This window comes from Oncorhynchus clarkii, chromosome 4 (assembly GCF_045791955.1).
Source record: "Oncorhynchus clarkii lewisi isolate Uvic-CL-2024 chromosome 4, UVic_Ocla_1.0, whole genome shotgun sequence".
Lineage (NCBI taxonomy): Eukaryota > Metazoa > Chordata > Actinopteri > Salmoniformes > Salmonidae > Oncorhynchus > Oncorhynchus clarkii.
In genome coordinates, this window is record NC_092150.1 from 8,402,896 (window position 1) to 8,425,745 (window position 22,850).

General features: G+C 46.8%; 1 protein-coding gene across 6 annotated transcripts in view; it reads left to right on the top strand.

The window, feature by feature from the left end:
- LOC139406369 (zinc finger protein 609-like) overlaps nt 1–22,850 on the top strand; it is a 195,207-nt gene that overhangs the window by 112,425 nt on the left and 59,932 nt on the right. The window contains exon 1 of one of the 6 annotated variants that reach the window (XM_071148899.1): nt 4,023–4,497. The exons of 3 other annotated variants lie outside the window; for them this stretch is intronic. Coding sequence is in view for 1 of the 3 variants with exons in the window: in XM_071148897.1 (XP_071004998.1) it covers nt 4,941–4,946 (6 nt within the window). In the remaining 2 variants the exon portion in view is untranslated. Of the gene's footprint in view, nt 1–4,022; nt 4,498–4,524; nt 4,947–5,000; nt 5,399–22,850 lie in introns of those variants that run through there. 2 more of the 6 variants (XM_071148897.1, XM_071148898.1) reach the window with 2 other exon arrangements.

The following is a 22,850-nucleotide window of genomic DNA, read 5'->3' on the forward strand; positions in this document are numbered from 1 at the left end:
CTTAGGGCTCAGCAGTCTGTCTCGGGCTAGGGCTCAGCAGTCTGTCTCGGGCTTAGGGCTCAGCAGTCTGCCTCGGGCTTAGGGCTCAGCAGTCTGCCTCGGGCTTAGGGCTCAGCAGTCTGCCTCTGGCTTAGGGCTCAGCAGTCTGCCTCTTGCTTAGGGCTCAGCAGTCTGCCTCTGGCTTAGGGCTCAGCAGTCTGCCTCGGGCTTAGGGCTCAGCAGTCTGCCTCGGGCTTAGGGCTCAGCAGTCTGCCTCGGGCTTAGGGCTCAGCAGTCTGCCTCGGGCTTAGGGCTCAGCAGTCTGTCTCGGGCTTAGGGCTTAGCAGTCTGTCTCGGGCTTAGGGCTCAGCAGTCTGTCTCGGGCTTAGGGCTCAGGAGTCTGTCTCTGCCTTAGGGCTCACGAGTCTCTCGGGCTTAGGGCTCAGCAGTCTGTATCGGGCTTAGGGCTCAGCAGTCTCTCGGGCTTAGGGCTCAACAGTCTCTCTCGGGCTTAGGGCTCAGCAGTCTGTCTCGGGCTTAGGGCTCTGCAGTCTCTCTCGGGCTTAGGGCTCAGCAGTCTCTCTCGGGCTTAGGGCTCAGCAGTCTCTCGGCCTTAGGGCTCAGCAGTCTCCCGGCCTTAGGGCTCAGCAGTCTGCCTCGGGTTTAGGGCTCAGCAGTCTGCCTCGGGCTTAGGGCTCAGCCGTCTGCCTCAGGCTTAGGGCTCAGCAGTCTCTCGGGCTTAGGGCTCAGCAGTCTCTCGGGCTTAGGGCTCAGCAGTCTCTCGGGCTTAGGGCTCAGCAGTCTCTCGGGCTTAGGGCTCAGCAGTCTCTCGGGCTTAGGGCTCAGCAGTCTCTCGGCCTTAGGGCTCAGCAGTCTGCCTCGGGCTTAGGGCTCAGCAGTCTGTCTCGGGCTTAGGGCTCAGCAGTCTCTCGGGCTTAGGGCTCAGCAGTCTCTCGGGCTTAGGGCTCAGCAGTCTCTCTCGGGCTTAGGGCTCAGCAGTCTGTCTCGGGCTTAGGGCTCTGCAGTCTCTCTCGGGCTTAGGGCTCAGCAGTCTCTCGGCCTTAGGGTTCAGCAGTCTCCCGGCCTTAGGGCTCAGCAGTCTGCCTCGGGCTTAGGGCTCAGCCGTCTGCCTCGGGCTTAGGGCTCAGCCGTCTGCCTCGGGCTTAGGGCTCAGCAGTCTGCCTCGGGCTTAGGGCTCAGCAGTCTGCCTCGAGCTTAGGGCTCAGCAGTCTGCCTCGGGCTTAGGGCTCAGCAGTCTGCCTCGGGCTTAGGGCTCAGCAGTCTCTCGGGCTTAGGGCTCAGCAGTCTCTCGGGCTTAGGGCTCAGCAGTCTCTCGGGCTTAGGGCTCAGCAGTCTCTCGGGCTTAGGGCTCAGCAGTCTCTCGGCCTTAGGGCTCAGCAGTCTGCCTCGGGCTTAGGGCTCAGCCGTCTGCCTCGGGCTTAGGGCTCAGCAGTCTCTCGGGCTTAGGGCTCAGCAGTCTCTCAGGCTTAGGGCTCAGCAGTCTCTCGGGCTTAGGGCTCAGCAGTCTCTCGGGCTTAGGGCTCAGCAGTCTCTCGGGCTTAGGGCTCAGCAGTCTGCCTCGGGCTTAGGGCTCAGCCGTCTGCCTCGGGCTTAGGGCTCAGCAGTCTCTCGGGCTTAGGGCTCAGCAGTCTCTCGGGCTTAGGGCTCAGCAGTCTCTCGGGCTTAGGGCTCAGCAGTCTCTCGGGCTTAGGGCTCAGCAGTCTCTCGGGCTTAGGGCTCAGCAGTCTCTCGGGCTTAGGGCTCAGCAGTCTCTCGGGCTTAGGGCTCAGCAGTCTGTCTCCGGCTTAGGGCTCAGCAGTCTCTCTCGGGCTTAGGGCTCAGCAGTCTCTCTCGGGCTTAGGGCTCAGCAGTCTCTCTCGGGCTTAGGGCTCAGCAGTCTCTCGGGCTTAGGGCTCAGCAGTCTCTCGGGCTTAGGGCTCAGCAGTCTCTCGGCCTTAGGGCTCAGCAGTCTGTCTCGGGCTTAGGGCTCAGCAGTCTCTCTCGGGCTTAGGGCTCAGCAGTCTCTCGGGCTTAGGGCTCAGCAGTCTCTCGGCCTTAGGGCTCAGCAGTCTGCCTCGGGCTTAGGGCTCAGCAGTCTCTCTCGGGCTTAGGGCTCAGCAGTCTCTCTCGGGCTTAGGGCTCAGCAGTCTCTCGGGCTTAGGGCTCAGCAGTCTCTCGGGCTTAGGGCTCAGCAGTCTCTCGGCCTTAGGGCTCAGCAGTCTGCCTCGGGCTTAGGGCTCAGCAGTCTGCCTCGGGCTTAGGGCTCAGCCGTCTGCCTCGGGCTTAGGGCTCAGCCGTCTGCCTCGGGCTTAGGGCTCAGCAGTCTCTCGGGCTTAGGGCTCAGCAGTCTCTCGGGCTTAGGGCTCAGCAGTCTCTCGGGCTTAGGGCTCAGCAGTCTCTCGGGCTTAGGGCTCAGCAGTCTCTCGGGCTTAGGGCTCAGCAGTCTCTCGGCCTTAGGGCTCAGCAGTCTGTCTCCGGCTTAGGGCTCAGCAGTCTCTCTCGGGCTTAGGGCTCAGCAGTCTCTCTCGGGCTTAGGGCTCAGCAGTCTCTCTCGGGCTTAGGGCTCAGCAGTCTCTCGGGCTTAGGGCTCAGCAGTCTCTCGCGCTTAGGGCTCAGCAGTCTCTCGGCCTTAGGGCTCAGCAGTCTGCCTCGGGCTTAGGGCTCAGCAGTCTCTCTCGGGCTTAGGGCTCAGCAGTCTCTCGGCCTTAGGGCTCAGCAGTCTCTCTCGGGCTTAGGGCTCAGCAGTCTCTCGGCCTTAGGGCTCAGCAGTCTCTCGGCCTTAGGGCTCAGCAGTCTGCCTCGGGCTTAGGGCTCAGCAGTCTCTCGGCCTTAGGGCTCAGCAGTCTGTCTCGGGGGCTGCAGAGATAAAGGCATGACTAAGCAGTGGGGAGAGAAGAGATGTACAGGCTCTGCACTGCTTATCTGGATCTTTGTGCAGCCCGGCCATCTCTCTGACTGAGCTCTCCAGTCGGTGACCTTGAGAAGAGTGTGGATTATTATTGTAATACATACCGCTCTGGTGGAATGGCCAGAGGGAGGGGAGGAGAAGGCGGGAAGAAGAGAGAGAGAGGGAAGGAGAGTGATGGGAGGGCGCAAGGGGGATTTCCGGTATTTTCCACAGCACAGATGGGACTTTGTTGGAGCATGTAGTGAGAAGACGGGTCAGGTGAGAGCAGCAGCTTGATCTCTCAGTTGGGTGTCCCCGGAACTGTTTACTACAACTTCACCACGGCCACAGCGGCAGCCATGTTGTTTTCCTCACTCTACTCGTCTAGCGTTTGGATTTGTTCAAGGGAAGCCTGGGAGTTGTGTTTTTAGGATGGGGCTTGACTGAGGCACTGTGTGTGTGCCTGACATTCCTTTGGCTTAACTCCCCAGCAACAGAGCTAACACCCTTTTTCTTATTTTAATTTTATTTTTTAACATCAAGAATCTTCAAGCCTTCTCAAAATGTAAGTGCTGTGTTGTTTTTGCTACTCTAGGAAAAAGGATTTTGTACAGTACTGAGACTGGATTTCCAGGCGAGTGAAAGTACACCCCCAGAGGTGTGTGTGTACAAAATAAGCTCAGACTTTCCTATGTGGAAGACTTGACCAGTTTTGGTTGGTTGCTGGGGGAGGAAGGGGGGAGGGGCTTCGTATTTTGGTCTCCTCCCATTACCTCCCGAAACACAATAGTAGGCTGAGTCCCCAAGCCAGCCAACCCCCATCAGAAGTGTTGACGGGGGGAGGGGCAGAGCAGATGAGCCAAGCGAGGGGAGAAGGGTATCAGCTAGGCTTGAGACCAGAGAATACAGTGTAAACCTGCTGGCCAGCCAAGTCCACACAGGAAGCTACTGCTGCAGTCAACCCTGTCCCTGTCCTTTTAATACACTGAGCTGCCACTTACTCTCTCAGATAGCAGCACGATCTCAATCGGCTGTCCCTCAGAGGAAGGAGACGGGCAAGTGGGTGGAAGAACGTTTTTTTTTTGTTATTTTTTTTATTCAGAATATGTAGTCAGTCAGTGTACACAAAGCCATGATTACACTTCCGTGTGGACAGAATAGACGCTAAGCCATCCGTCAAACTCTTGTGCAGTTATCAGGCGATCTAAGGTCTTTTTCAGCTTGCTCTGCTACCTTCTGGTTTCATGCAGGCTCCTGCCCCTGAATACTGATTAGCCGGGAGGCTTTTTTTTCTCTCTCTCTCTCTCGTTCTCTTGCTCTCCGCGAAACACTATCTTGATTGTGATGCCGTCTGTAGAAAAGCTTTTCCTCCCTGCTGTCTCTGGTGTAAAGGTCATGTTACACCCAGCAGTCCTGGCTGTGTTGTCAGGGAACACAAATACTTCTTGGTGGGTTAACTCTCTCTCTCGCTCTCTCTCGCTCTCTCTCGCTCTCCGATTGTCCTTTTTCATGCATGGGCTAAACAGAGTCATTGGAGGTGGAGCTGGCAGCGATCATCAAGGCTGAAACTAGGGCAAGCAGAGGGAAATGTAACCTGAACTCCATGCTGAACCAAAGAGCACAGCCTCCCAGTGAGTAGAGGAGAACTATCTGTCGTAGTCTCGGTGGACTAGCTCGTGACTGCCCTGCTGCACACACAACACAGCGTCTTTTCCACTGTGTTTTTAAATGGGCAGAATGTAGGCGTTTACAGTGTCTCGTGAAAACAGGGTCCTGCAACACAGCTGTTTAACCCAGGCCTGAGAGCGTTAAATTGAGGCTTTGCTTCCATTTCCTGTTTTTATTTATTTATTCATTTTTTTCTGCCTACCTCAACTGCTTGGGAAACACATTCGTAAAAGCACACTCATAATCGGTCAACCTGAGCTGTGCTCCGCTGCCTGAGCTTTGAACTCTGAACAGAGCCCGTTGTTGTCTGACGTCTGTTAGCAGAGTGTACCAGTAGGCTGTGGCCATTCATGATGCCTCAACCCACAGAGACGAGGCTAGAGACGCTGAAATCGACGACATAGAGATGCAGGTAGCTTGATACGGTCTAGTGTAATGCAACAAAAGGAAGCTGTAGTAATGACTCCCTAGTCGCAGTGATAAGAACGGTATAATTGCATCCAGGCTAGCATTGTCTCACTAACAAGCTGCTGCTTCAGACTGTTTTGTTCAACTAGTAGTTGGCAGTTTTTTTTTTCAGCCACTGGCTATATCTCAACATTTTAACAATGCTCTCTCTTTCTCTCACCTCTGTGTTGTTGTGTGCCTCCTACTCAGTCAAGGCCTCTGCTGATTTGTTGATACCAGGCAATTGGCTGCTTTCAAAATGCAGGTGGCATTGGGGTTACCACCACTCTTCGCTTCCTCTGTCACACTCACTCACACACCAACAATTGAATTGTCATCACCATTGACAGTAGATACAGGCATCTCTTTTGTTAAGCTTCTTCTGTGGCAGCAGGACCCAGGGAATGGCTTCTTAAGGTAAGGCCTAGTGAATAGTCTCTTCTTAAGGTAAGGCCTAGTGAATAGTCTCTTAGTAAGGTAAGGCCTAGTGAATAGAATCTTAGTAAGGTAAGGCCTAGTGAATAGTCTCTTAGTAAGGTAAGGCCTAGTGAATAGTCTCTTCTTAAGGTAAGGCCTAGTGAATAGTCTCTTAGTAAGGTAAGGCCTAGTGAATAGTCTCTTAGTAAGGTAAGGCCTAGTGAATAGCGATAAGGCTATTGTCTTTTAATTCAAATCTGATTTTCGTTTATCATAGGATCATAGCCAATGTCAAATTAGCATTATTGAAAACATTTTCATTTTGTCTTAGTTTCCCTTTCACAAGGGCTTCTTGATTGAAAAGGCTGGAGACTTTTGATTGCGTTTCATTGAGTTGGCTACAGTAGCCTAGCAGTTTTTGTTGACTTGGCTACAGTAGCCTAGCAGTTTTTGTTGCATTGGCTACAGTAGCCTAGCAGTTTTTGTTGTGTTGGCTACAGTAGACTAGCAGTTTTCGTTGAGTTGGCTACCTTAGCAGTTTTCATTGAGTTGGCTACAGTAGCCTAGCAGTTTTCGTTGAGTTGGCTACAGTAGCCTAACAGTTTTCGTTGAGTTGGCTACAGTAGCCTAGCAGTTTTTGTTGTGCTGGCTACAGTAGACTAGCAGTTTTCGTTGTGTTGGCTACAGTAGCCTAGCAGTTTTCATTGAGTTGGCTACAGTAGCCTAGCAGTTTTTGTTGTGTTGGCTACAGTAGCCTAGCAGTTGTTGTTGTGTTGGCTACAGTAGCCTAGCAGTTGTTGTTGTGTTGGCTACCCTAACAGTTTTCATTGAGTTGGCAACAGTAGCCTAGCAGTTTTTGTTGTGTTGGCTACAGTAGCCTAGCAGTTGTCATTGAGTTGGCTACAGTAGCCTAGCAGTTTTCATTGAGTTGGCTACAGTAGCCTAGCAGTTTTTGTTGTGTTGGCTACAGTAGCCTAGCAGTTGTCATTGTTGGCTACCCTAACAGTTTTCATTGAGTTGGCAACAGTAGCCTAGCAGTTTTTGTTGTGTTGGCTACAGTAGCCTAGCAGTTGTCGTTGTTGGCTACCCTAACAGTTTTAGTTGAGTTGGCAACAGTAGCCTAGCAGTTTTTGTTGTGTTGGCTACAGTAGCCTAGCAGTTGTCGTTGTTGGCTACCCTAACAGTTTTAGTTGAGTTGGCTACAGTAGCCTAGCAGTTTTCGTTGAGTTGGCTACAGTAGCCTAGCAGTTTTCGTTGAGTTGGCTACAGTAGCCTAACAGTTTTCGTTGAGTTGGCTACAGTAGCCTAGCAGTTTTTGTTGTGCTGGCTACAGTAGACTAGCAGTTTTCGTTGTGTTGGCTACAGTAGCCTAGCAGTTTTCGTTGAGTTGGCTACCTTAGCAGTTTTCATTGAGTTGGCTACAGTAGCCTAGCAGTTTTCATTGAGTTGGCTACAGTAGCCTAGCAGTTTTTGTTGTGTTGGCTACAGTAGCCTAGCAGTTGTTGTTGTGTTGGCTACCCTAACAGTTTTCATTGAGTTGGCAACAGTAGCCTAGCAGTTTTTGTTGTGTTGGCTACAGTAGCCTAGCAGTTTTTGTTGTGTTGGCTACAGTAGCCTAGCAGTTTTTGTTGTGTTGGCTACAGTAGCCTAGCAGTTGTTGTTGTGTTGGCTACCCTAACAGTTTTCATTGAGTTGGCAACAGTAGCCTAGCAGTTTTTGTTGTGTTGGCTACAGTAGCCTAGCAGTTGTCGTTGTTGGCTACCCTAACAGTTTTAGTTGAGTTGGCTACAGTAGCCTAGCAGTTTTTGTTGTGTTGGCTACAGTAGCCTAGCAGTTTTTGTTGTGAGGGCTACAGTAGCCTAGCAGTTGTCGTTGTGTTGGCTACCCTAACAGTTTTCATTGAGTTGGCTACAGTAGCCTAACAGTTTTAGTTGAGTTGGCAACAGTAGCCTAGCAGTTTTTGTTGTGTTGGCTACAGTAGCCTAGCAGTTGTCGTTGTTGGCTACCCTAACAGTTTTAGTTGAGTTGGCTACAGTAGCCTAGCAGTTTTTGTTGTGTTGGCTACAGTAGCCTAGCAGTTTTTGTTGTGTTGGCTACAGTAGCCTAGCAGTTGTCGTTGTCGTTGTGTTGGCTACCCTAACAGTTTTCATTGAGTTGGCTACAGTAGCCTAACAGTTTTAGTTGAGTTGGCTACAGTAGCCTAGCAGTTGTCGTTGTGTTGGCTACAGTAGCCTAGCAGTTTTTGTTGTGTTGGCTACAGTAGCCTAGCAGTTTTTGTTGTGTTGGCTACAGTAGCCTAGCAGTTTTTGTTGTGTTGGCTACAGTAGCCTAGCAGTCTTCATTGAGTTGGCTACAGTAGCCTAGCAGTTTTTGTTGTGTTGGCTACAGTAGCCTAGCAGTTTTTGTTGTGTTGGCTACAGTAGCCTAGCAGTTTTTGTTGTGTTGGCTACAGTAGCCTAACAGTTTTAGTTGAGTTGGCTACAGTAGCCTAGCAGTTGTCGTTGTGTTGGCTACAGTAGCCTAGCAGTTTTTGTTGTGTTGGCTACAGTAGCCTAGCAGTTTTTGTTGTGTTGGCTACAGTAGCCTAGCAGTTTTTGTTGTGTTGGCTACAGTAGCCTAGCAGTTTTCATTGAGTTGGCTACAGTAGCCTAGCAGTTTTCATTGAGTTGGCTACAGTAGCCTAGCAGTTTTCATTGAGTTGGCTACAGTAGCCTAGCAGTTTTCATTGAGTTGGCAACAGTAGCCTAGCAGTTCTATTTTTGTTTCACTTCCTCATTGATGTTGGTAGGATGTGAGAGAACTTGGCGGAGAGTCTCTTTCCTCTTAGCAACAGGTGAATAGCTGTCTGGGGCTGTTGCTAAGGGCCGGGAGATGAGGGCCGGGGTCCTCTGAGCTGTCTGCCTCAATATGCCTCTCCCTTGAGGGGGGGGGGGGGTTTGTAAACCCCTCTCTCCTCACTTACACAAAAATGGGTCACTGAAGAATACCCCTGTTCTTTCTGGTGATGGCTTAATCATTGAACATGCAACTTGGTACAGTTGTACATATGCATAGTAGATTATTTTTTTTGTACGTTAGAAGCTGAACTTTAAAGCAAGGTATTCAGAATCTGACTTCTATTGTGTTACCGTTAACATTTTGGACTCCCGAGTGGCGCAGCGGTCTAAAGCACTGGATCTCAGTGATAGAGGCGTCACTGGTTCGATTCCAGGCCGTATCACAACCGGCCGTGATTGGGAGTCCCATAGGACGGCGTACAATTGGCCCGGCGTCGTCCGGGTTTGGCCGGGGTAGGCCCTCATTGTAAATAAGAATGTGTTCTTAAACTGACTTGCCTAGTTAAATAAAGGTTACATTAAAATAAAATTGTAATTTGTTTATGTCCAACTCTTGTCAGACTGGGCTCTCTGAGTTGAGTCAGTAATGGTTAAAGGGTCAATCAGCAGTTGCTACATGTATTTCTGGGATTTAAATGAATGACATGTAGGACTATTCATCTAGATTGTTGAAGAATAGAACTTATAAATCCCCTCTAAGTTCAACTGTCGTATCCCATCAGAACCCAAAATATAAGCTTGTTTTACTGGTGGGGATAATAGTTTGTTGTTGTTTCATGTGCTGATTGACACTTTTAAGAGGGGTGTGTTGAAGGTGCCATAGAATTAGGACATAGAATACTATAATATAGATTTGTAATTGAATAGGATTTCTATGGTTGACTCTGTAGGAGACGGTGTGATTTGAATTAGCCTGGGGGCGTAGCTCATGCTGTTGACTAGCAGGATGCTCTGCGTGTGAACTGTAGAACAAAGGTTTCTTTGGTGGCCCGGGCTGCACAAACCTGTCAGCCATTTCCGCCCGCAACTCTCACCTGTTACTTTCTGTGGTCTGCTTTTCCCACACTCGTACTCTAAACACCCACCGATCATTACCTCACACAAGGCCTAGTCAATACAAACCTTATATGGGATTTTAAAGAAGTGGTTGTCAAACAAATGGGTCTCTAGGTCTTTTGTGGGATAATGTTAACTAGGTTTCTGTTAAACCGTGTTTTTTTTTAAACGTGACAGTCTCTCTGTGCTCTGTCTGCAGCCCCCGCTGTGGGGCGGCAGGGTAGCCTAGTGGTTAGAGCGTTGGACTAGTAACCGGAAGGTTGCAAGATCGTATCCCCTGAGCTGACAAGGTAAAAATCTGTCATTCTACCCCCTGAACAGGCAGTTAACCCACTGCTCCTAGGTCGTCATTGTAAATAAAAATTTGTTCTTAACTGACTTGCCAGGTTAAATAAAGATGAAATAAAAATAAGTCACTCATCATCCGTTAGAGTGCCCGAGAACACTGTACCTGTGAAAACATGTGGGTTTGTTTACAGTTATATCCAAGTGGAAGGACAGAAAAGGGGTCTAAGGCCTGCTGTGTATAATTGTGGGATGCATGTTTGAAGAGGCTTTTAGCTGGCAAGCATCGTCTTCTTTTAAATATGTTTTTTCTGTCCTCTGGAATAAACTGCCTTCTCTGTGAATCTAGGTTACAGGGGGGGGGGGGGGGGGCTCAGTGTAGCGTTTAATAATTCTCCACTTTTGTCTGAGGTTTTTAGTCCAGAAAACACAGCTTGTCATTTAAAAGTCCACACTTGGTCACAGGAAACTGGCAGTTTTTTAAAATTCTCCTGTGTCGTTTGGTTTTGAAAGTGCTTTGAGGCTTGTTTCGTGTGAGCCTGGGGAGGTGGGAAGCCTTGGAACATCAGTGGAGAGCAGAGGTGTCCTGCCCCCTTCAGAATTATTATATATATATATTGGGTAGTACTACTAGCCACCTAGCTATGTTATGAAGTTGGCGTTAAGCCTCCAGTGTGGTCACCAGTCTTCCAGGACCCAGGAAAACTCAAATTACAGGCAGCTTTGGGTTTCCATCAATCAGATTCTCAATCCTTCTCTAATTATAGGCAAAGGCAGTAAGTGCCCGATTTGTTTTACAACCCCCGTGGGTATGGCCTTGTTGAGAATGTTCTGGTCTGGTGCCGGCTAGAGCTCAACATAAACCGTGTAACCACTCACAACCATAACAGACTGCTCTTTCCCCTTTTGTGCCCAGACTGGTTGGGAAAGTAGTAGGTTTTTTACAGATCATTGTCTAGGCTGTTGACCATATTGATTCTTCTATTGACTCTTCTTATCGGAGGATCAATGGCGGTGCACAGCATTGACTGTTGTGAAGGCTACTTCTTCTCGGAATGTTCTATGGTCAAAGTCTGTTTTGAACATCGAAACTAACATCACAGTGTGGTCCAGTCTGTCCTGTCCACATCTCTGGATTGTGTGTTTGTCAAATGTTATTTTTGAGTCTAGTTGATTGGCTGTGTGTGAATGGTGTCCAATAGGAGCTGTGTCAGGTCTAGTCCTTTCATCTGCTCTCTGAGTGCATGACTCATTACTTCTTCCCCATTGGAGCAATGTTCCCTCTAAATGTTTACGGCACTGAGCAAATTTCAGGTCTTCTGAGTGCAAACTTGAACGTTGTGAAAATTCTGTGCAACTTCCAGCGTGCGTTTACTGTGAACACTGAGGCTGTAGCCGCTTTAGGTTACAGTTTTACTGTGAACACTGAGGCTGTAGCCGCTTTAAGTTACAGTTTTACTGTGAACACTGAGGCTGTAGCTGCTTTAAGTTACAGTTTTACTGTGAACACTGAGGCTGTACCCGCTTTATGTTACAGTTTTACTGTGAACACTGAGGCTGTACCTGCTTTAAGTTACAGTTTTACTGTGAACACTGAGGCTGTAGCTGCTTTAAGTTACAGTTTTACTGTGAACACTGAGGCTGTAGCTGCTTTAAGTTACAGTTTTACTGTGAACACTGAGGCTGTAGCTGCTTTATGTTACAGTTTTACTGTGAACACTGAGGCTGTACCTGCTTTAAGTTACAGTTTTACTGTGAACACTGAGGCTGTAGCTGCTTTAAGTTACAGTTTTACTGTGAACACTGAGGCTGTAGCTGCTTTATGTTACAGTTTTACTGTGAACACTGAGGCTGTACCTGCTTTAAGTTACATGTTCTATCATTCAGCCTACAGTATGTGTGGTGTTCAATGTCGGCCTACATTCCTTGAGACTTTTGAAAAAAACATTCAAGTCTTGAAATTAACTGGGCTAATAACTCACTAAGTGGCAAAGGATATGAACAAAATGTGCACACGTGGCTACATGCAGCTCTCCCTTTGATCTCAAAACAAGTGCATCTACTCATGACCGCTCATGCTGTAAACATGGTCCAGTTCAACGTAAATGGCACAGATCCATATATGGCAGTAGTCTATTTGCATATACTCCTACCGCAGCTCTGATTGGTTATGCCACACCGGTCTGTGTAGAGTACGGCTGAGTCTTGCGCAATAAAATCCTACTTTGATGCGTTCTGCCTACAACAACATCTCTTGCATAGTTTGTTTTCTTTCATTATGTTGCATTGAAAGTGGCTAATATTGTGTTGATTCGATCACAATCGCCACAGTAAAGGGAACCGTTGATAATGTTAACTAACAGGGAAAACTCTAGAAAGTTGAACTTTCTCATGCTTCTCTTCTTGGGCTGATATTTGTTTTGCGCTCTGGGTGACAGTCCCTGGGGAACATTGCTGTTGGGTAATGGGCACAGATTTATACAGTATCGCCACAGCACAGTGATTAATTGCACCGTGTCCTGCAACGTAGAGCGTCTATGTAAAATGGCAGCCCCCTGATTCGTACTATGGCACTGCTAGCGCAAACATTTGCTGTGAATAAATTGTCTACCTTTTGATGTGGATAAAATGATGTAGGTTTATAATGTTTGACATGCACAGCACGGACATATTCTAGTTTTCAAATCAAGTGGTATTTGCCACATGCGCCCAATACTCACAGGTGTAGACCTTACCGTGAAATGCTTCTGTACAAGCCCTTAACCAACAATGCAGTTCAAGAAATAGAGGTAAGAAAATAATTACAAAATAAAATTAATGAATTAATAAAAAAGTAAAACAAAATTACATATTAACAAGGCTATACATAACAATAATGGGGTACCGGTACCGAGTCAGTGTGTGGGGGTACAGGTTAGTCGAGGTAATTACTACATGCAGGTAGGGGTGAAGTGACTGTGCATAGATAATAAACATTGAGTAGCAGCAGTGTACAAAACAAAGGGGGGGGGGGGGGGTCAATGTAAATAGTCCAGGTGGCCATTTTATTAATTGTTCATCAGTCTTATGGCTTGGGGGTAGAAGCTGTTAAGGAGCCTTTTGGTCCTAGACTTGGCGCTCCGGTACCGCTTGCCGTGCGGTAGCATAGAGAACGGTCTATGACTTGGGTGACTGGAGTGGACTTTAGGCAACACAGCTAAAGCCTGTGTTACCCAGGACATCTGCTAAACCAATACACCCTCAGTAACGCCAAAATGTGCACACGTGGCTACATGCAGCTCTCCCTTTAATCTCAAAACAAGTGCATCTACTCACGACCGCTCATGCTGTAAACATGGTCCAGTTCAACGTAAATGGCACAGATCCATATATGGCAGTAGTCTATTTGCATGTACTCCTACCGCAGCTCTGATTGGTTATACCACACCGGTCTGTGTAGAGTACGGCTAGGTGAACGACTTATGGCGACTAGTGTGAAAGTGTTCTGGTTTTATGACGAGAAGCCATAGTCCTGCTCTTTTTTATGTTTATATATTTTTTTAAACTTTTTTTTATTTAATTTGAATCTTAAACATGTTGAGAAGTCTGGCTTTTTCTGCCATTTGTTTCATAAAAGGGTACATTATCAAGCCTTTGGTCTCTATCAAAGTGGCAAATGCCGTTTGGGGATGTTGAGATCACAAGGAATCTTCTCTGAATTGTCTCAACTTTTAAGTCCTCAGTTCCTGCTTGTTTAGATAGTTGGGATTAGAGCTCCTAACCTGAAAGGCTGCTTAGAGGTACATCTAAACATAGCGTGAGATTAGTTAAACTGTGTCCACACCAACTGGGTTAAGTTGAAAGGTCACGAGTGATTGATGGAAGATGGACTTTGCTCCACTCAGTTCAACGCCACGCTATTTCTGTGCAATTGGAGAGATTGAGGAAGGTGTCTCTTTTCAGTCATTAGTGTTGGCGTTTCAAATACTCTCCTCAAGAAGAAGAAAAGGGAAGATCCTTAAATAGATTACCGTCGTTGTTAGCGTTCAGGTAGTAAAGTGAATAGATTACCGTCGTTGTTAGCGTTCAGGTAGTAAAGTGAATAGATTACAGCCATTGTGTTAGCGTTCAGGTAGTAAAGTGAATAGATTACAGCCATTGTGTTAGCATTCTAGATTACAGTCATTATGTTAGCATTCAGGTAGTAAAGTGAATAGATTACAGCCATTGTGTTAGCGTTCAGGTAGTAAAGTGAATAGATTACAGCCATTGTGTTAGCGTTCAGGTAGTAAAGTGAATAGATTACAGCCATTGTGTTAGCGTTCAGGTAATCATGTGAATAGATTAGTCATTGTGTTAGCATTCAGGTAGTAAGTGAATAGATTAGTCATTGTGTTAGCATTCAGGTAGTAAGTGAATAGATTAGTCATTGTGTTAACATTCAGGTAGTAAAGTGAATAGATTACAGCCATTGTGTTAGCATTCTAGATTACAGTCATTATGTTAGCATTCAGGTAGTAAGTGAATAGATTACAGCCATTGTGTTAGCATTCAGGTAGTAAGTGAATAGATTACAGCCATTGTGTTAGCGTTCAGGTAGTAAGTAAATAGATTAGTCATTGTGTTAGCATTCAGGTAGTAAGTGAATAGATTAGTCATTGTGTTAGCATTCAGGTAGTAAGTGAATAGATTAGTCATTGTGTTAGCATTCAGGTAGTAAGTGAATAGATTACAGCCATTGTGTTAGCATTCTAGATTACAGTCATTATGTTAGCATTCAGGTAGTAAGTGAATAGATTAGTCATTGTGTTAGCATTCAGGTAGTAAGTGAATAGATTAATCATTGTGTTAGCATTCAGGTAGTAAGTGAATAGATTACAGTCATTGTGTTAGCATTCAGGTAGTAAGTGAATAGATTAGTCATTGTGTTAACATTCAGGTAGTAAAGTGAATAGATTACAGTCATTGTGTTAGCATTCAGGTAGTAAGTGAATAGATTACAGTCATTGTGTTAACATTCAGGTAATCATGTGAATAGATTACAGTCATTGTGTTAGCGTTCAGGTAGTAAATTGAATAGATTAGTCATTGTGTTAGCGTTCAGGTAGTAAGTGAATAGATTACAGTCATTGTGTTAACATTCAGGTAATCATGTGAATAGATTACAGTCATTGTGTTAGCGTTCAGGTAGTAAATTGAATAGATTAGTCATTGTGTTAGCGTTCAGGTAGTAAGTGAATAGATTAGTCATTGTGTTAGCATTCAGGTAGTAAGTGAATAGATTAGTCATTGTGTTAACATTCAGGTAGTAAAGTGAATAGATTACAGCCATTGTGTTAGCATTCTAGATTACAGTCATTATGTTAGCATTCAGGTAGTAAGTGAATAGATTACAGCCATTGTGTTAGCATTCTAGATTACAGTCATTATGTTAGCATTCAGGTAGTAAGTGAATAGATTACAGCCATTGTGTTAGCATTCAGGTAGTAAGTGAATAGATTAGTCATTGTGTTAGCAGTCAGGTAGTAAGTGAATAGATTAGTCATTGTGTTAACATTCAGGTAGTAAAATGAATAGATTGCAGCCATTGTGTTAGCATTCTAGATTACAGTCATTATGTTAGCGTTCAGGTAGTAAGTGAATAGATTAGTCATTGTGTTAGCATTCAGGTAGTAAGTGAATAGATTAGTCATTGTGTTAGCAGTCAGGTAGTAAGTGAATAGATTAGTCATTGTGTTAACATTCAGGTAGTAAAGTGAATAGATTACAGCCATTGTGTTAGCATTCTAGATTACAGTCATTATGTTAGCATTCAGGTAGTAAGTGAATAGAGTACAGCCATTGTGTTAGCATTCTAGATTACAGTCATTATGTTAGCATTCAGGTAGTAAGTGAATAGATTACAGCCATTGTGTTAGCATTCAGGTAGTAAGTGAATAGATTACAGCCATTGTGTTAGCATTCAGGTAGTAAAGTGAATAGATTACAGCCATTGTGTTAGCATTCAGGTAGTAAGTGAATAGATTACAGCCATTGTGTTAGCATTCAGGTAGTAAGTGAATAGATTACAGCCATTGTGTTAGCATTCAGGTAGTAACGTTTGATTAAATGCGCCAAATACAACAGGTGTAGACTTTAATGTGAAAAGCTTACCTACGAGGGCTTTCACAACAATGCAGAGAACAAGAAAATGTAATTTAATTATTATTATTTTTTTTTTTTTAATTGTGACACAATAAATAACAATAACAGGCGTTTTACTACCTGGGTCAGTTAGTGGCAGGGTCAGCGATGGGGGAGGTCACTGTAGAGATTAAAGGTTGAGCATGTGGCTCTGTAAAAGTCTCTCCTGCTGGTCTTGTTTTTCAGTGAAAACAGGATGTGTCGACTTGGGTAGATGATTAATTTAAGCCTGTGAAGACATGGAGAAGGCCCCCTAGCCGAGAGGCAAGTGGCCTAATACAAATGTGCCCTCAAAGAAATGATTGAGGATTGTCGCTTAATTCCCCATTCTTGTTCAATTCTAATTAGTGTCAAATCATTTTATGCCTTATTAAGTTTCTAATGCTTAGGCTAAACGTTGAAGCAGGCTCTATGGTAATATCTCAATTGGTTACGTTCATCTGTGTTGTAGTGGTGTAGTTTACAGACCCTCAAGTCGGTTTTACCTCTTGGATCCTAAATGATTCTGTGTCGTTTTCCTCTGTCACTCTTGACATTTTTTTGCTTCTCTCCTCTGTCATTATGATGTGTGTGGGGGGGGGGGGGGGGGGGGGGACTTGTATGGCAGACGTATTTTCAACAGTGGTGGGACCATCTCCTGTGGTTACCGGAGACTCTTGACACGGCCTGAACTCTGCTCCCTGACCCCTACCTGAGTCCAACCTCCCCCGCAGGGACTGGTCACCACCTCCCAGCGTGTCCCCGTTCAGAGGGATGTTGCGAAGGTGACATCACACATCCGGGGGCCGCAGGGATCCTGTCCTGAATCTGAAACACTTACTCTGCTGCGGAAAGGAGGGGGTGGGGGGGGGGGGGGGTTACGCAGGAATGTTCTGTGAACTCAATGGAATTTAAGCTGTAACGCACTCGCCTGCCAAAACCAAATGTTGTGTTTCTGTGAGACTCCATTCCTACTATACCAGTTGTATAACTCTGCGCTTAACTTTTTTCCAGACCTCTTTTCCTCGCTTCCCCTTGTTTTTTTTTGTTTTTTGCGATTTGTTTTCCTAGGGGAGCATTGATTCTCCTCTGTGCCAGCGTGAAAGTGGATATGGTTGTTTGATGATGGGTTTGGGGGTGGGGGTACCTGAGATGATGCCCATTGGCTCAGCAGACCGAGGGCCTGGTCTTTTAAACCGCCATGGGCAGGTAGTATTACCCCTGAAAGGACTTGTAAAGAATGTAAAGGGCTGTCCAGTCTTTTCCGTTTTGCTAGGGCTTATTTAGCTTAGTGAAGCTTCATGTTGATTTAAAGACAATCCCCAATCATTTACTACCTGAATAGTGATGTGGCTGTATTTCAACCTAGGCCTATTAACAGCCGAGGTTTTCAGCGATGCTTTTTACCTAATAGGACAGCATTCCCACAGCAGTCTTTCGTAACACGGCACACTGCCACAATTTTGATTTGCAATACTTAAATCATATGTTGGACAGTAAAGAAAAGCCTTTTAAATAGTTTATATTTGGGATGAAACGTTTTGTCTTTGGACAGACCCAATCCTTTTACAACCTCAGAGTCCCAGTTTGCAGGGTGTGGACAAAGCACATGGTGTGTGTGTGTGTGTGCAGGCCTGGCGAAGTGGAAACTTTTCTGAGAAAAATGACCGCTGAACCACTAATAGTGCACTTGAGCCCACAAAAAGGAGAAACACTGCCAGGAATAATGGATGTTTTTGTTGTAGGTTTCAGCTGGAGCTTCCACTGAGGTTATGCTTCCATTTAGATTCCTGCTTCCACCCCCCCCCCCGGGCTAGAGACTGGTCCTCCTCCCTGCTCTTTTGCAAGGCTAAAGTCTGTAGTCTAGATGGTGGATATATGTTTGGTGGTCTCTCCCTTAGTGTGGGTTTGTTTGGTGGTCTCTCCCTTAGTGTGGGTTTGTTTGGTGGTCTCTCCCTTAGTGTGGGTTTGTTTGGTGGTCTCTCCCTTAGTGTGGGTGTGTTTGGTGGTCTCTCCCTTAGTGTGGGTTTGTTTGGTGGTCTCTCCCTTAGTGTGGGTTTGTGTTTGGTGGTCTCTCCCTTAGTGTGGGTTTGTGTTTGGTGGTCTCTCCCTTAGTGTGGGTTTGTGTTTGGTGGTCTCTCCCTTAGTGTGGGTTTGTGTTTGGTGGTCTCTCCCTTCAGTCGTAAGCATCTTTGGTTTGGAGCGATCTGAAGCTTGGACATGTAAGCATGCTTTTAGTCGACGGTGAGAAGAATTCCTCAGACCGATGCCGTTTTCCGGTCCGCGTCCTCCTCTATGGAGCCTACACTTACCAATAAGCCGTTAGTTTATGATAACGTTTCGCTTGGGTTGTTGGACATTGCCTTACTAGCTGACAAGCGCGACACCCTGTGACTGTACTCGAGGAGGACGGATGGCTGAGCGCGACAGTTCATTACCCACACCCTGTAGGGAACAGTTCATTACCCTCACCTTGTAGGGAACAGTTCATTACCCACACCTTGTAGGGAACAGTTCATTACCCTCACCTTGTAGGGAACAGTTCATTACCCTCACCTTGTAGGGAACAGTTCATTACCCTCACCCTGTAGGGAACAGTTCATTACCCTCACCTTGTAGGGAACAGTTCATTACCCACACCTTGTAGGGAACAGTTCATTACCCTCACCTTGTAGGGAACAGTTCATTACCCTCACCTTGTAGGGAACAGTTCATTACCCTCACCCTGTAGGGAACAGTTCATTACCCACACCCTGTAGGGAACAGTTCATTACCCTCACCTTGTAGGGAACAGTTCATTACCCACACCTTGTAGGGAACAGTCAGCTGTTCCCTACAAGGTGAGGGTAATGAACTGTTCCCTACAGGGTGAGGGTAATGAACTGTTCCCTACAAGGTGAGGGTAATGAACTGTTCCCTACAAGGTGTGGGTAATGAACTGTTCCCTACAGGGTGTGGGTAATGAACTGTTCCCCATGGCCCTACAGGGTGAGGGTAATGAACTGTTCCCCATGGCCCTACAGGGTGAGGGTAATGAACTGTTCCCTACAAGGTGAGGGTAATGAACTGTTCCCCATGGCCCTACAGGGTGAGGGTAATGAACTGTTCCCTACAGGGTGAGGGTAATGAACTGTTCCCTACAAGGTGAGGGTAATGAACTGTTCCCTACAAGGTGTGGGTAATGAACTGTTCCCTACAGGGTGTGGGTAATGAACTGTTCCCCATGGCCCTACAGGGTGAGGGTAATGAACTGTTCCCCATGGCCCTACAGGGTGAGGGTAATGAACTGTTCCCTACAAGGTGAGGGTAATGAACTGTTCCCCATGGCCCTACAGGGTGAGGGTAATGAACTGTTCCCTACAAGGTGTGGGTAATGAACTGTTCCCTACAGGGTGTGGGTAATGAACTGTTCCCCATGGCCCTACAGGGTGAGGGTAATGAACTGTTCCCCATGGCCCTACAGGGTGAGGGTAATGAACTGTTCCCTACAAGGTGAGGGTAATGAACTGTTCCCCATGGCCCTACAGGGTGAGGGTAATGAACTGTTCCCTACAGGGTGAGGGTAATGAACTGTTCCCTACAAGGTGAGGGTAATGAACTGTTCCCTACAAGGTGTGGGTAATGAACTGTTCCCTACAGGGTGTGGGTAATGAACTGTTCCCCATGGCCCTACAGGGTGAGGGTAATGAACTGTTCCCCATGGCCCTACAGGGTGAGGGTAATGAACTGTTCCCTACAAGGTGAGGGTAATGAACTGTTCCCCATGGCCCTACAGGGTGAGGGTAATGAACTGTTCCCTACAAGGTGAGGGTAATGAACTGTTCCCTACAAGGTGTGGGTAATGAACTGTTCCCTACAAGGTGAGGGTAATGAACTGTTCCCTACAGGGTGTGGGTAATGAACTGTTCCCTACAGGGTGTGGGTAATGAACTGTTCCCCATGGCCCTACAGGGTGAGGGTAATGAACTGTTCCCTACAAGGTGTGGGTAATGAACTGTTCCCTACAAGGTGGGGGTAATGAACTGTTCCCTACAAGGTGTGGGTAATGAACTGTTCCCCATGGCCCTACAGGGTGAGGGTAATGAACTGTTCCCCATGGCCCTACAGGGTGTGGATAATGAACTGTTCCCCATGGCCCTACAGGGTGAGGGTAATGAACTGTTCCCTACAGGGTGAGGGTAATGAACTGTTCCCTACAAGGTGAGGGTAATGAACTGTTCCCTACAAGGTGTGGGTAATGAACTGTTCCCTACAAGGTGTGGGTAATGAACTGTTCCCTACAGGGTGTGGGTAATGAACTGTTCCCTACAAGGTGAGGGTAATGAACTGTTCCCCATGGCCCTACGGGGTGAGGGTAATGAACTGTTCCCCATGGCCCTACGGGGTGTGGGTAATGAACTGTTCCCCATGGCCCTACGGGGTGAGGGTAATGAACTGTTCCCTACAGGGTGAGGGTAATGAACTGTTCCCTACAAGGTGTGGGTAATGAACTGTTCCCTACAAGGTGAGGGTAATGAACTGTTCCCCATGGCCCTACGGGGTGAGGGTAATGAACTGTTCCCTACAAGGTGATGGTAATGAACTGTTCCCTACAAGGTGAGGGTAATGAACTGTTCCCTACAAGGTGAGGGTAATGAACTGTTCCCTACAAGGTGAGGGTAATGAACTGTTCCCTACAGGGTGAGGGTAATGAACTGTTCCCTACAAGGCGTGGGTAATGAACTGTTCCCTACAGGGTGAGGGTAATGAACTGTTCCCTACAGGGTGAGGGTAATGAACTGCTCCCTACAGGGTGAGGGTAATGAACTGTTCCCTACAGGGTGAGGGTAATGAACTGTTCCCTACAGGGTGAGGGTAATGAGCGGTTCCCTACAGGGTGAGGGTAATGAACTGTTCCCTACAGGGTGAGGGTAATGAACTGTTCCCTACAGGGTGTGGGTAATGAACTGTTCCCTACAAGGTGAGGGTAATGAACTGTTCCCTACAGGGTGTGGGTAATGAACTGTTCCCTACAGGGTGAGGGTAATGAACTGTTCCCCATGGCCCTACAGGGTGAGGGTAATGAACTGTTCCCCATGGCCCTACGGGGTGAGGGTAATGAACTGTTCCCTACAGGGTGAGGGTAATGAACTGTTCCCCATGGCCCTACGGGGTGTGGGTAATGAGTCACCTCGTCAGGCCTTGGAATGACTCCTCAGAGTCTTTGCTAACAGTGTGGCTGTAGAATGTTTAGTTGCCAGCCTGTAAATCCAGGGAGCTGCAGAGTCACCCTGCATGGAGATGGAGCCAGTGAGAGAGAGAGAGAGAGAGAGATGTTGAATTTAGCATCAGAGGACAACCACCGAGTGAGTGTTCACACAACCACAGGAGTTTTTCGTCAGACTGGAGCGTTTGGCTTTGCCTGACTGAGCTGCACTCTCTGGGATGGTAATCATAGACGAGTCCTTCTTGTGCGTCCGCCTGCCAGCCTTGCTGCGACAACATTCACAACTGGCACGATTAAACCAGCGGCATAGCAACAATCACTATCTCAATTCTGGAAAGAGAAGACTATCTCAATCTAAGTTCCCTGATAAAGTGGTTGTTTGGGGTGCTCATCAATGCATGATCATTGGCTGTAAGATGCTTTCCTCATTCATCTCCAGCGCCATCTCTGATATTCTCCGAGGGCTCAATGATATCCCTGACGATAAGGGCCTCTTAAAGAGGCGGTACCAGTGCTCCCTGGGGGGGCCCGCCGGTCCATGCTGCTGGCGCTGGTTGCCGCTCCAATTAAAGGCCCCACTTCTCTGAGCTCAATTCATCGGGGAGCTTGTTGCTTAACTGCCAAAACACACAGCGAGAGTCTCAATACTAACAAATGTTCCCGTGTGCCTCAGTTGGTAGAGCATGGTGCTTGCAACACCAGGGTTGTGGGTTCGATTCCCACAGGGGACCAGTAGGAAAATGTCTGCACTCACTACTGTGAATAATTTTGCACGCCCAATTTTTCAGTTTTTGATTTGTTAAAAAAGTTTGAAATATCCAATAAATGTCGTTCCACTTCATGATTGTGTCCCACTTGTTGTTGATTCTTCACAAAAAAATACAGTTTTATATCTTTATGTTTGAAGCCTAAAATGTGGCAAAAGGTCGCAAAGTTCAAGGGGGCCGAATACTTTCGCAAGGCACTGTATATATATATATAAAGTCATTTTGTAGCCGTCCTCGTCGACACCCCTCTTCCTAGTTCCTCCAACTCCCCTTTCTCACGGTGGAGCCTCTTTGCTTACTGTGATGCCTGTGAGAGTCAAAGAAACCGGAGAAGTGGTTGTGTAAATCCCTCCTTATCCCCACCACCTTTGTGTGGAAGTAATTAACAGGATCGTCCCCACCTCTGCAGTGACAGCGTCATTCGCACTTTAGTGTGAAGCGCTCTTTGCACCATACGCCTTTTCTGTCATTCAGATAATGGATTGCATTTACAAAGCTCCTTTTCATTTCAATGTTTTAAGACTCTTCTTCTGTGTTTCCCTTCTAAATTGTTGTTTGTTTGTTTTGTGCAGCAAGACGGGTAGGTTTTTACTAAAATGAGTTCGGCTAAGTCAGTAAGCAATTTTTATTTTTTATTTGACCTTTATTTAACCAGGCAAGTCAGTTAAGAACAAATTCTTATTTTCAATGACGGCCTAGGAACAGTGGGTTTAACTGCCTGTTCAGGGGCAGAACGACAGATTTGTTGTACCTTGTCAGCTCGGGGGTTTGAACTTGCAACCTTCCGGTTACTAGTCCAACGCTCTAACCACTAAGCTACCCTGCCGCCCCAATGACATCATGGGGGTTTGTTTATCCAATTATCATTTCCCACCTTTATTTAACTAGGCACGTCAGTTAAGAACAAATTCTTATTTACAATGACGGCCTACCCCGGCCAAACACTAACGACGCTGGACAAGTTGTGCGCCGCCCTATTGGACTCCCAATCACTGCCAGTTGTGATACAGCCTGGAATCGAACCAGGGTGTCTGTAGTGACACCTTAGACCACTGCGCCACTCGGGAGACCCCTTAATGTGGGTATGATGTAGGGTCGAGCTTTTCAGTACTTTAATACTTAAAGCACGTCTGTTGTTCTGTAAACAAGGCCTGGCGTCA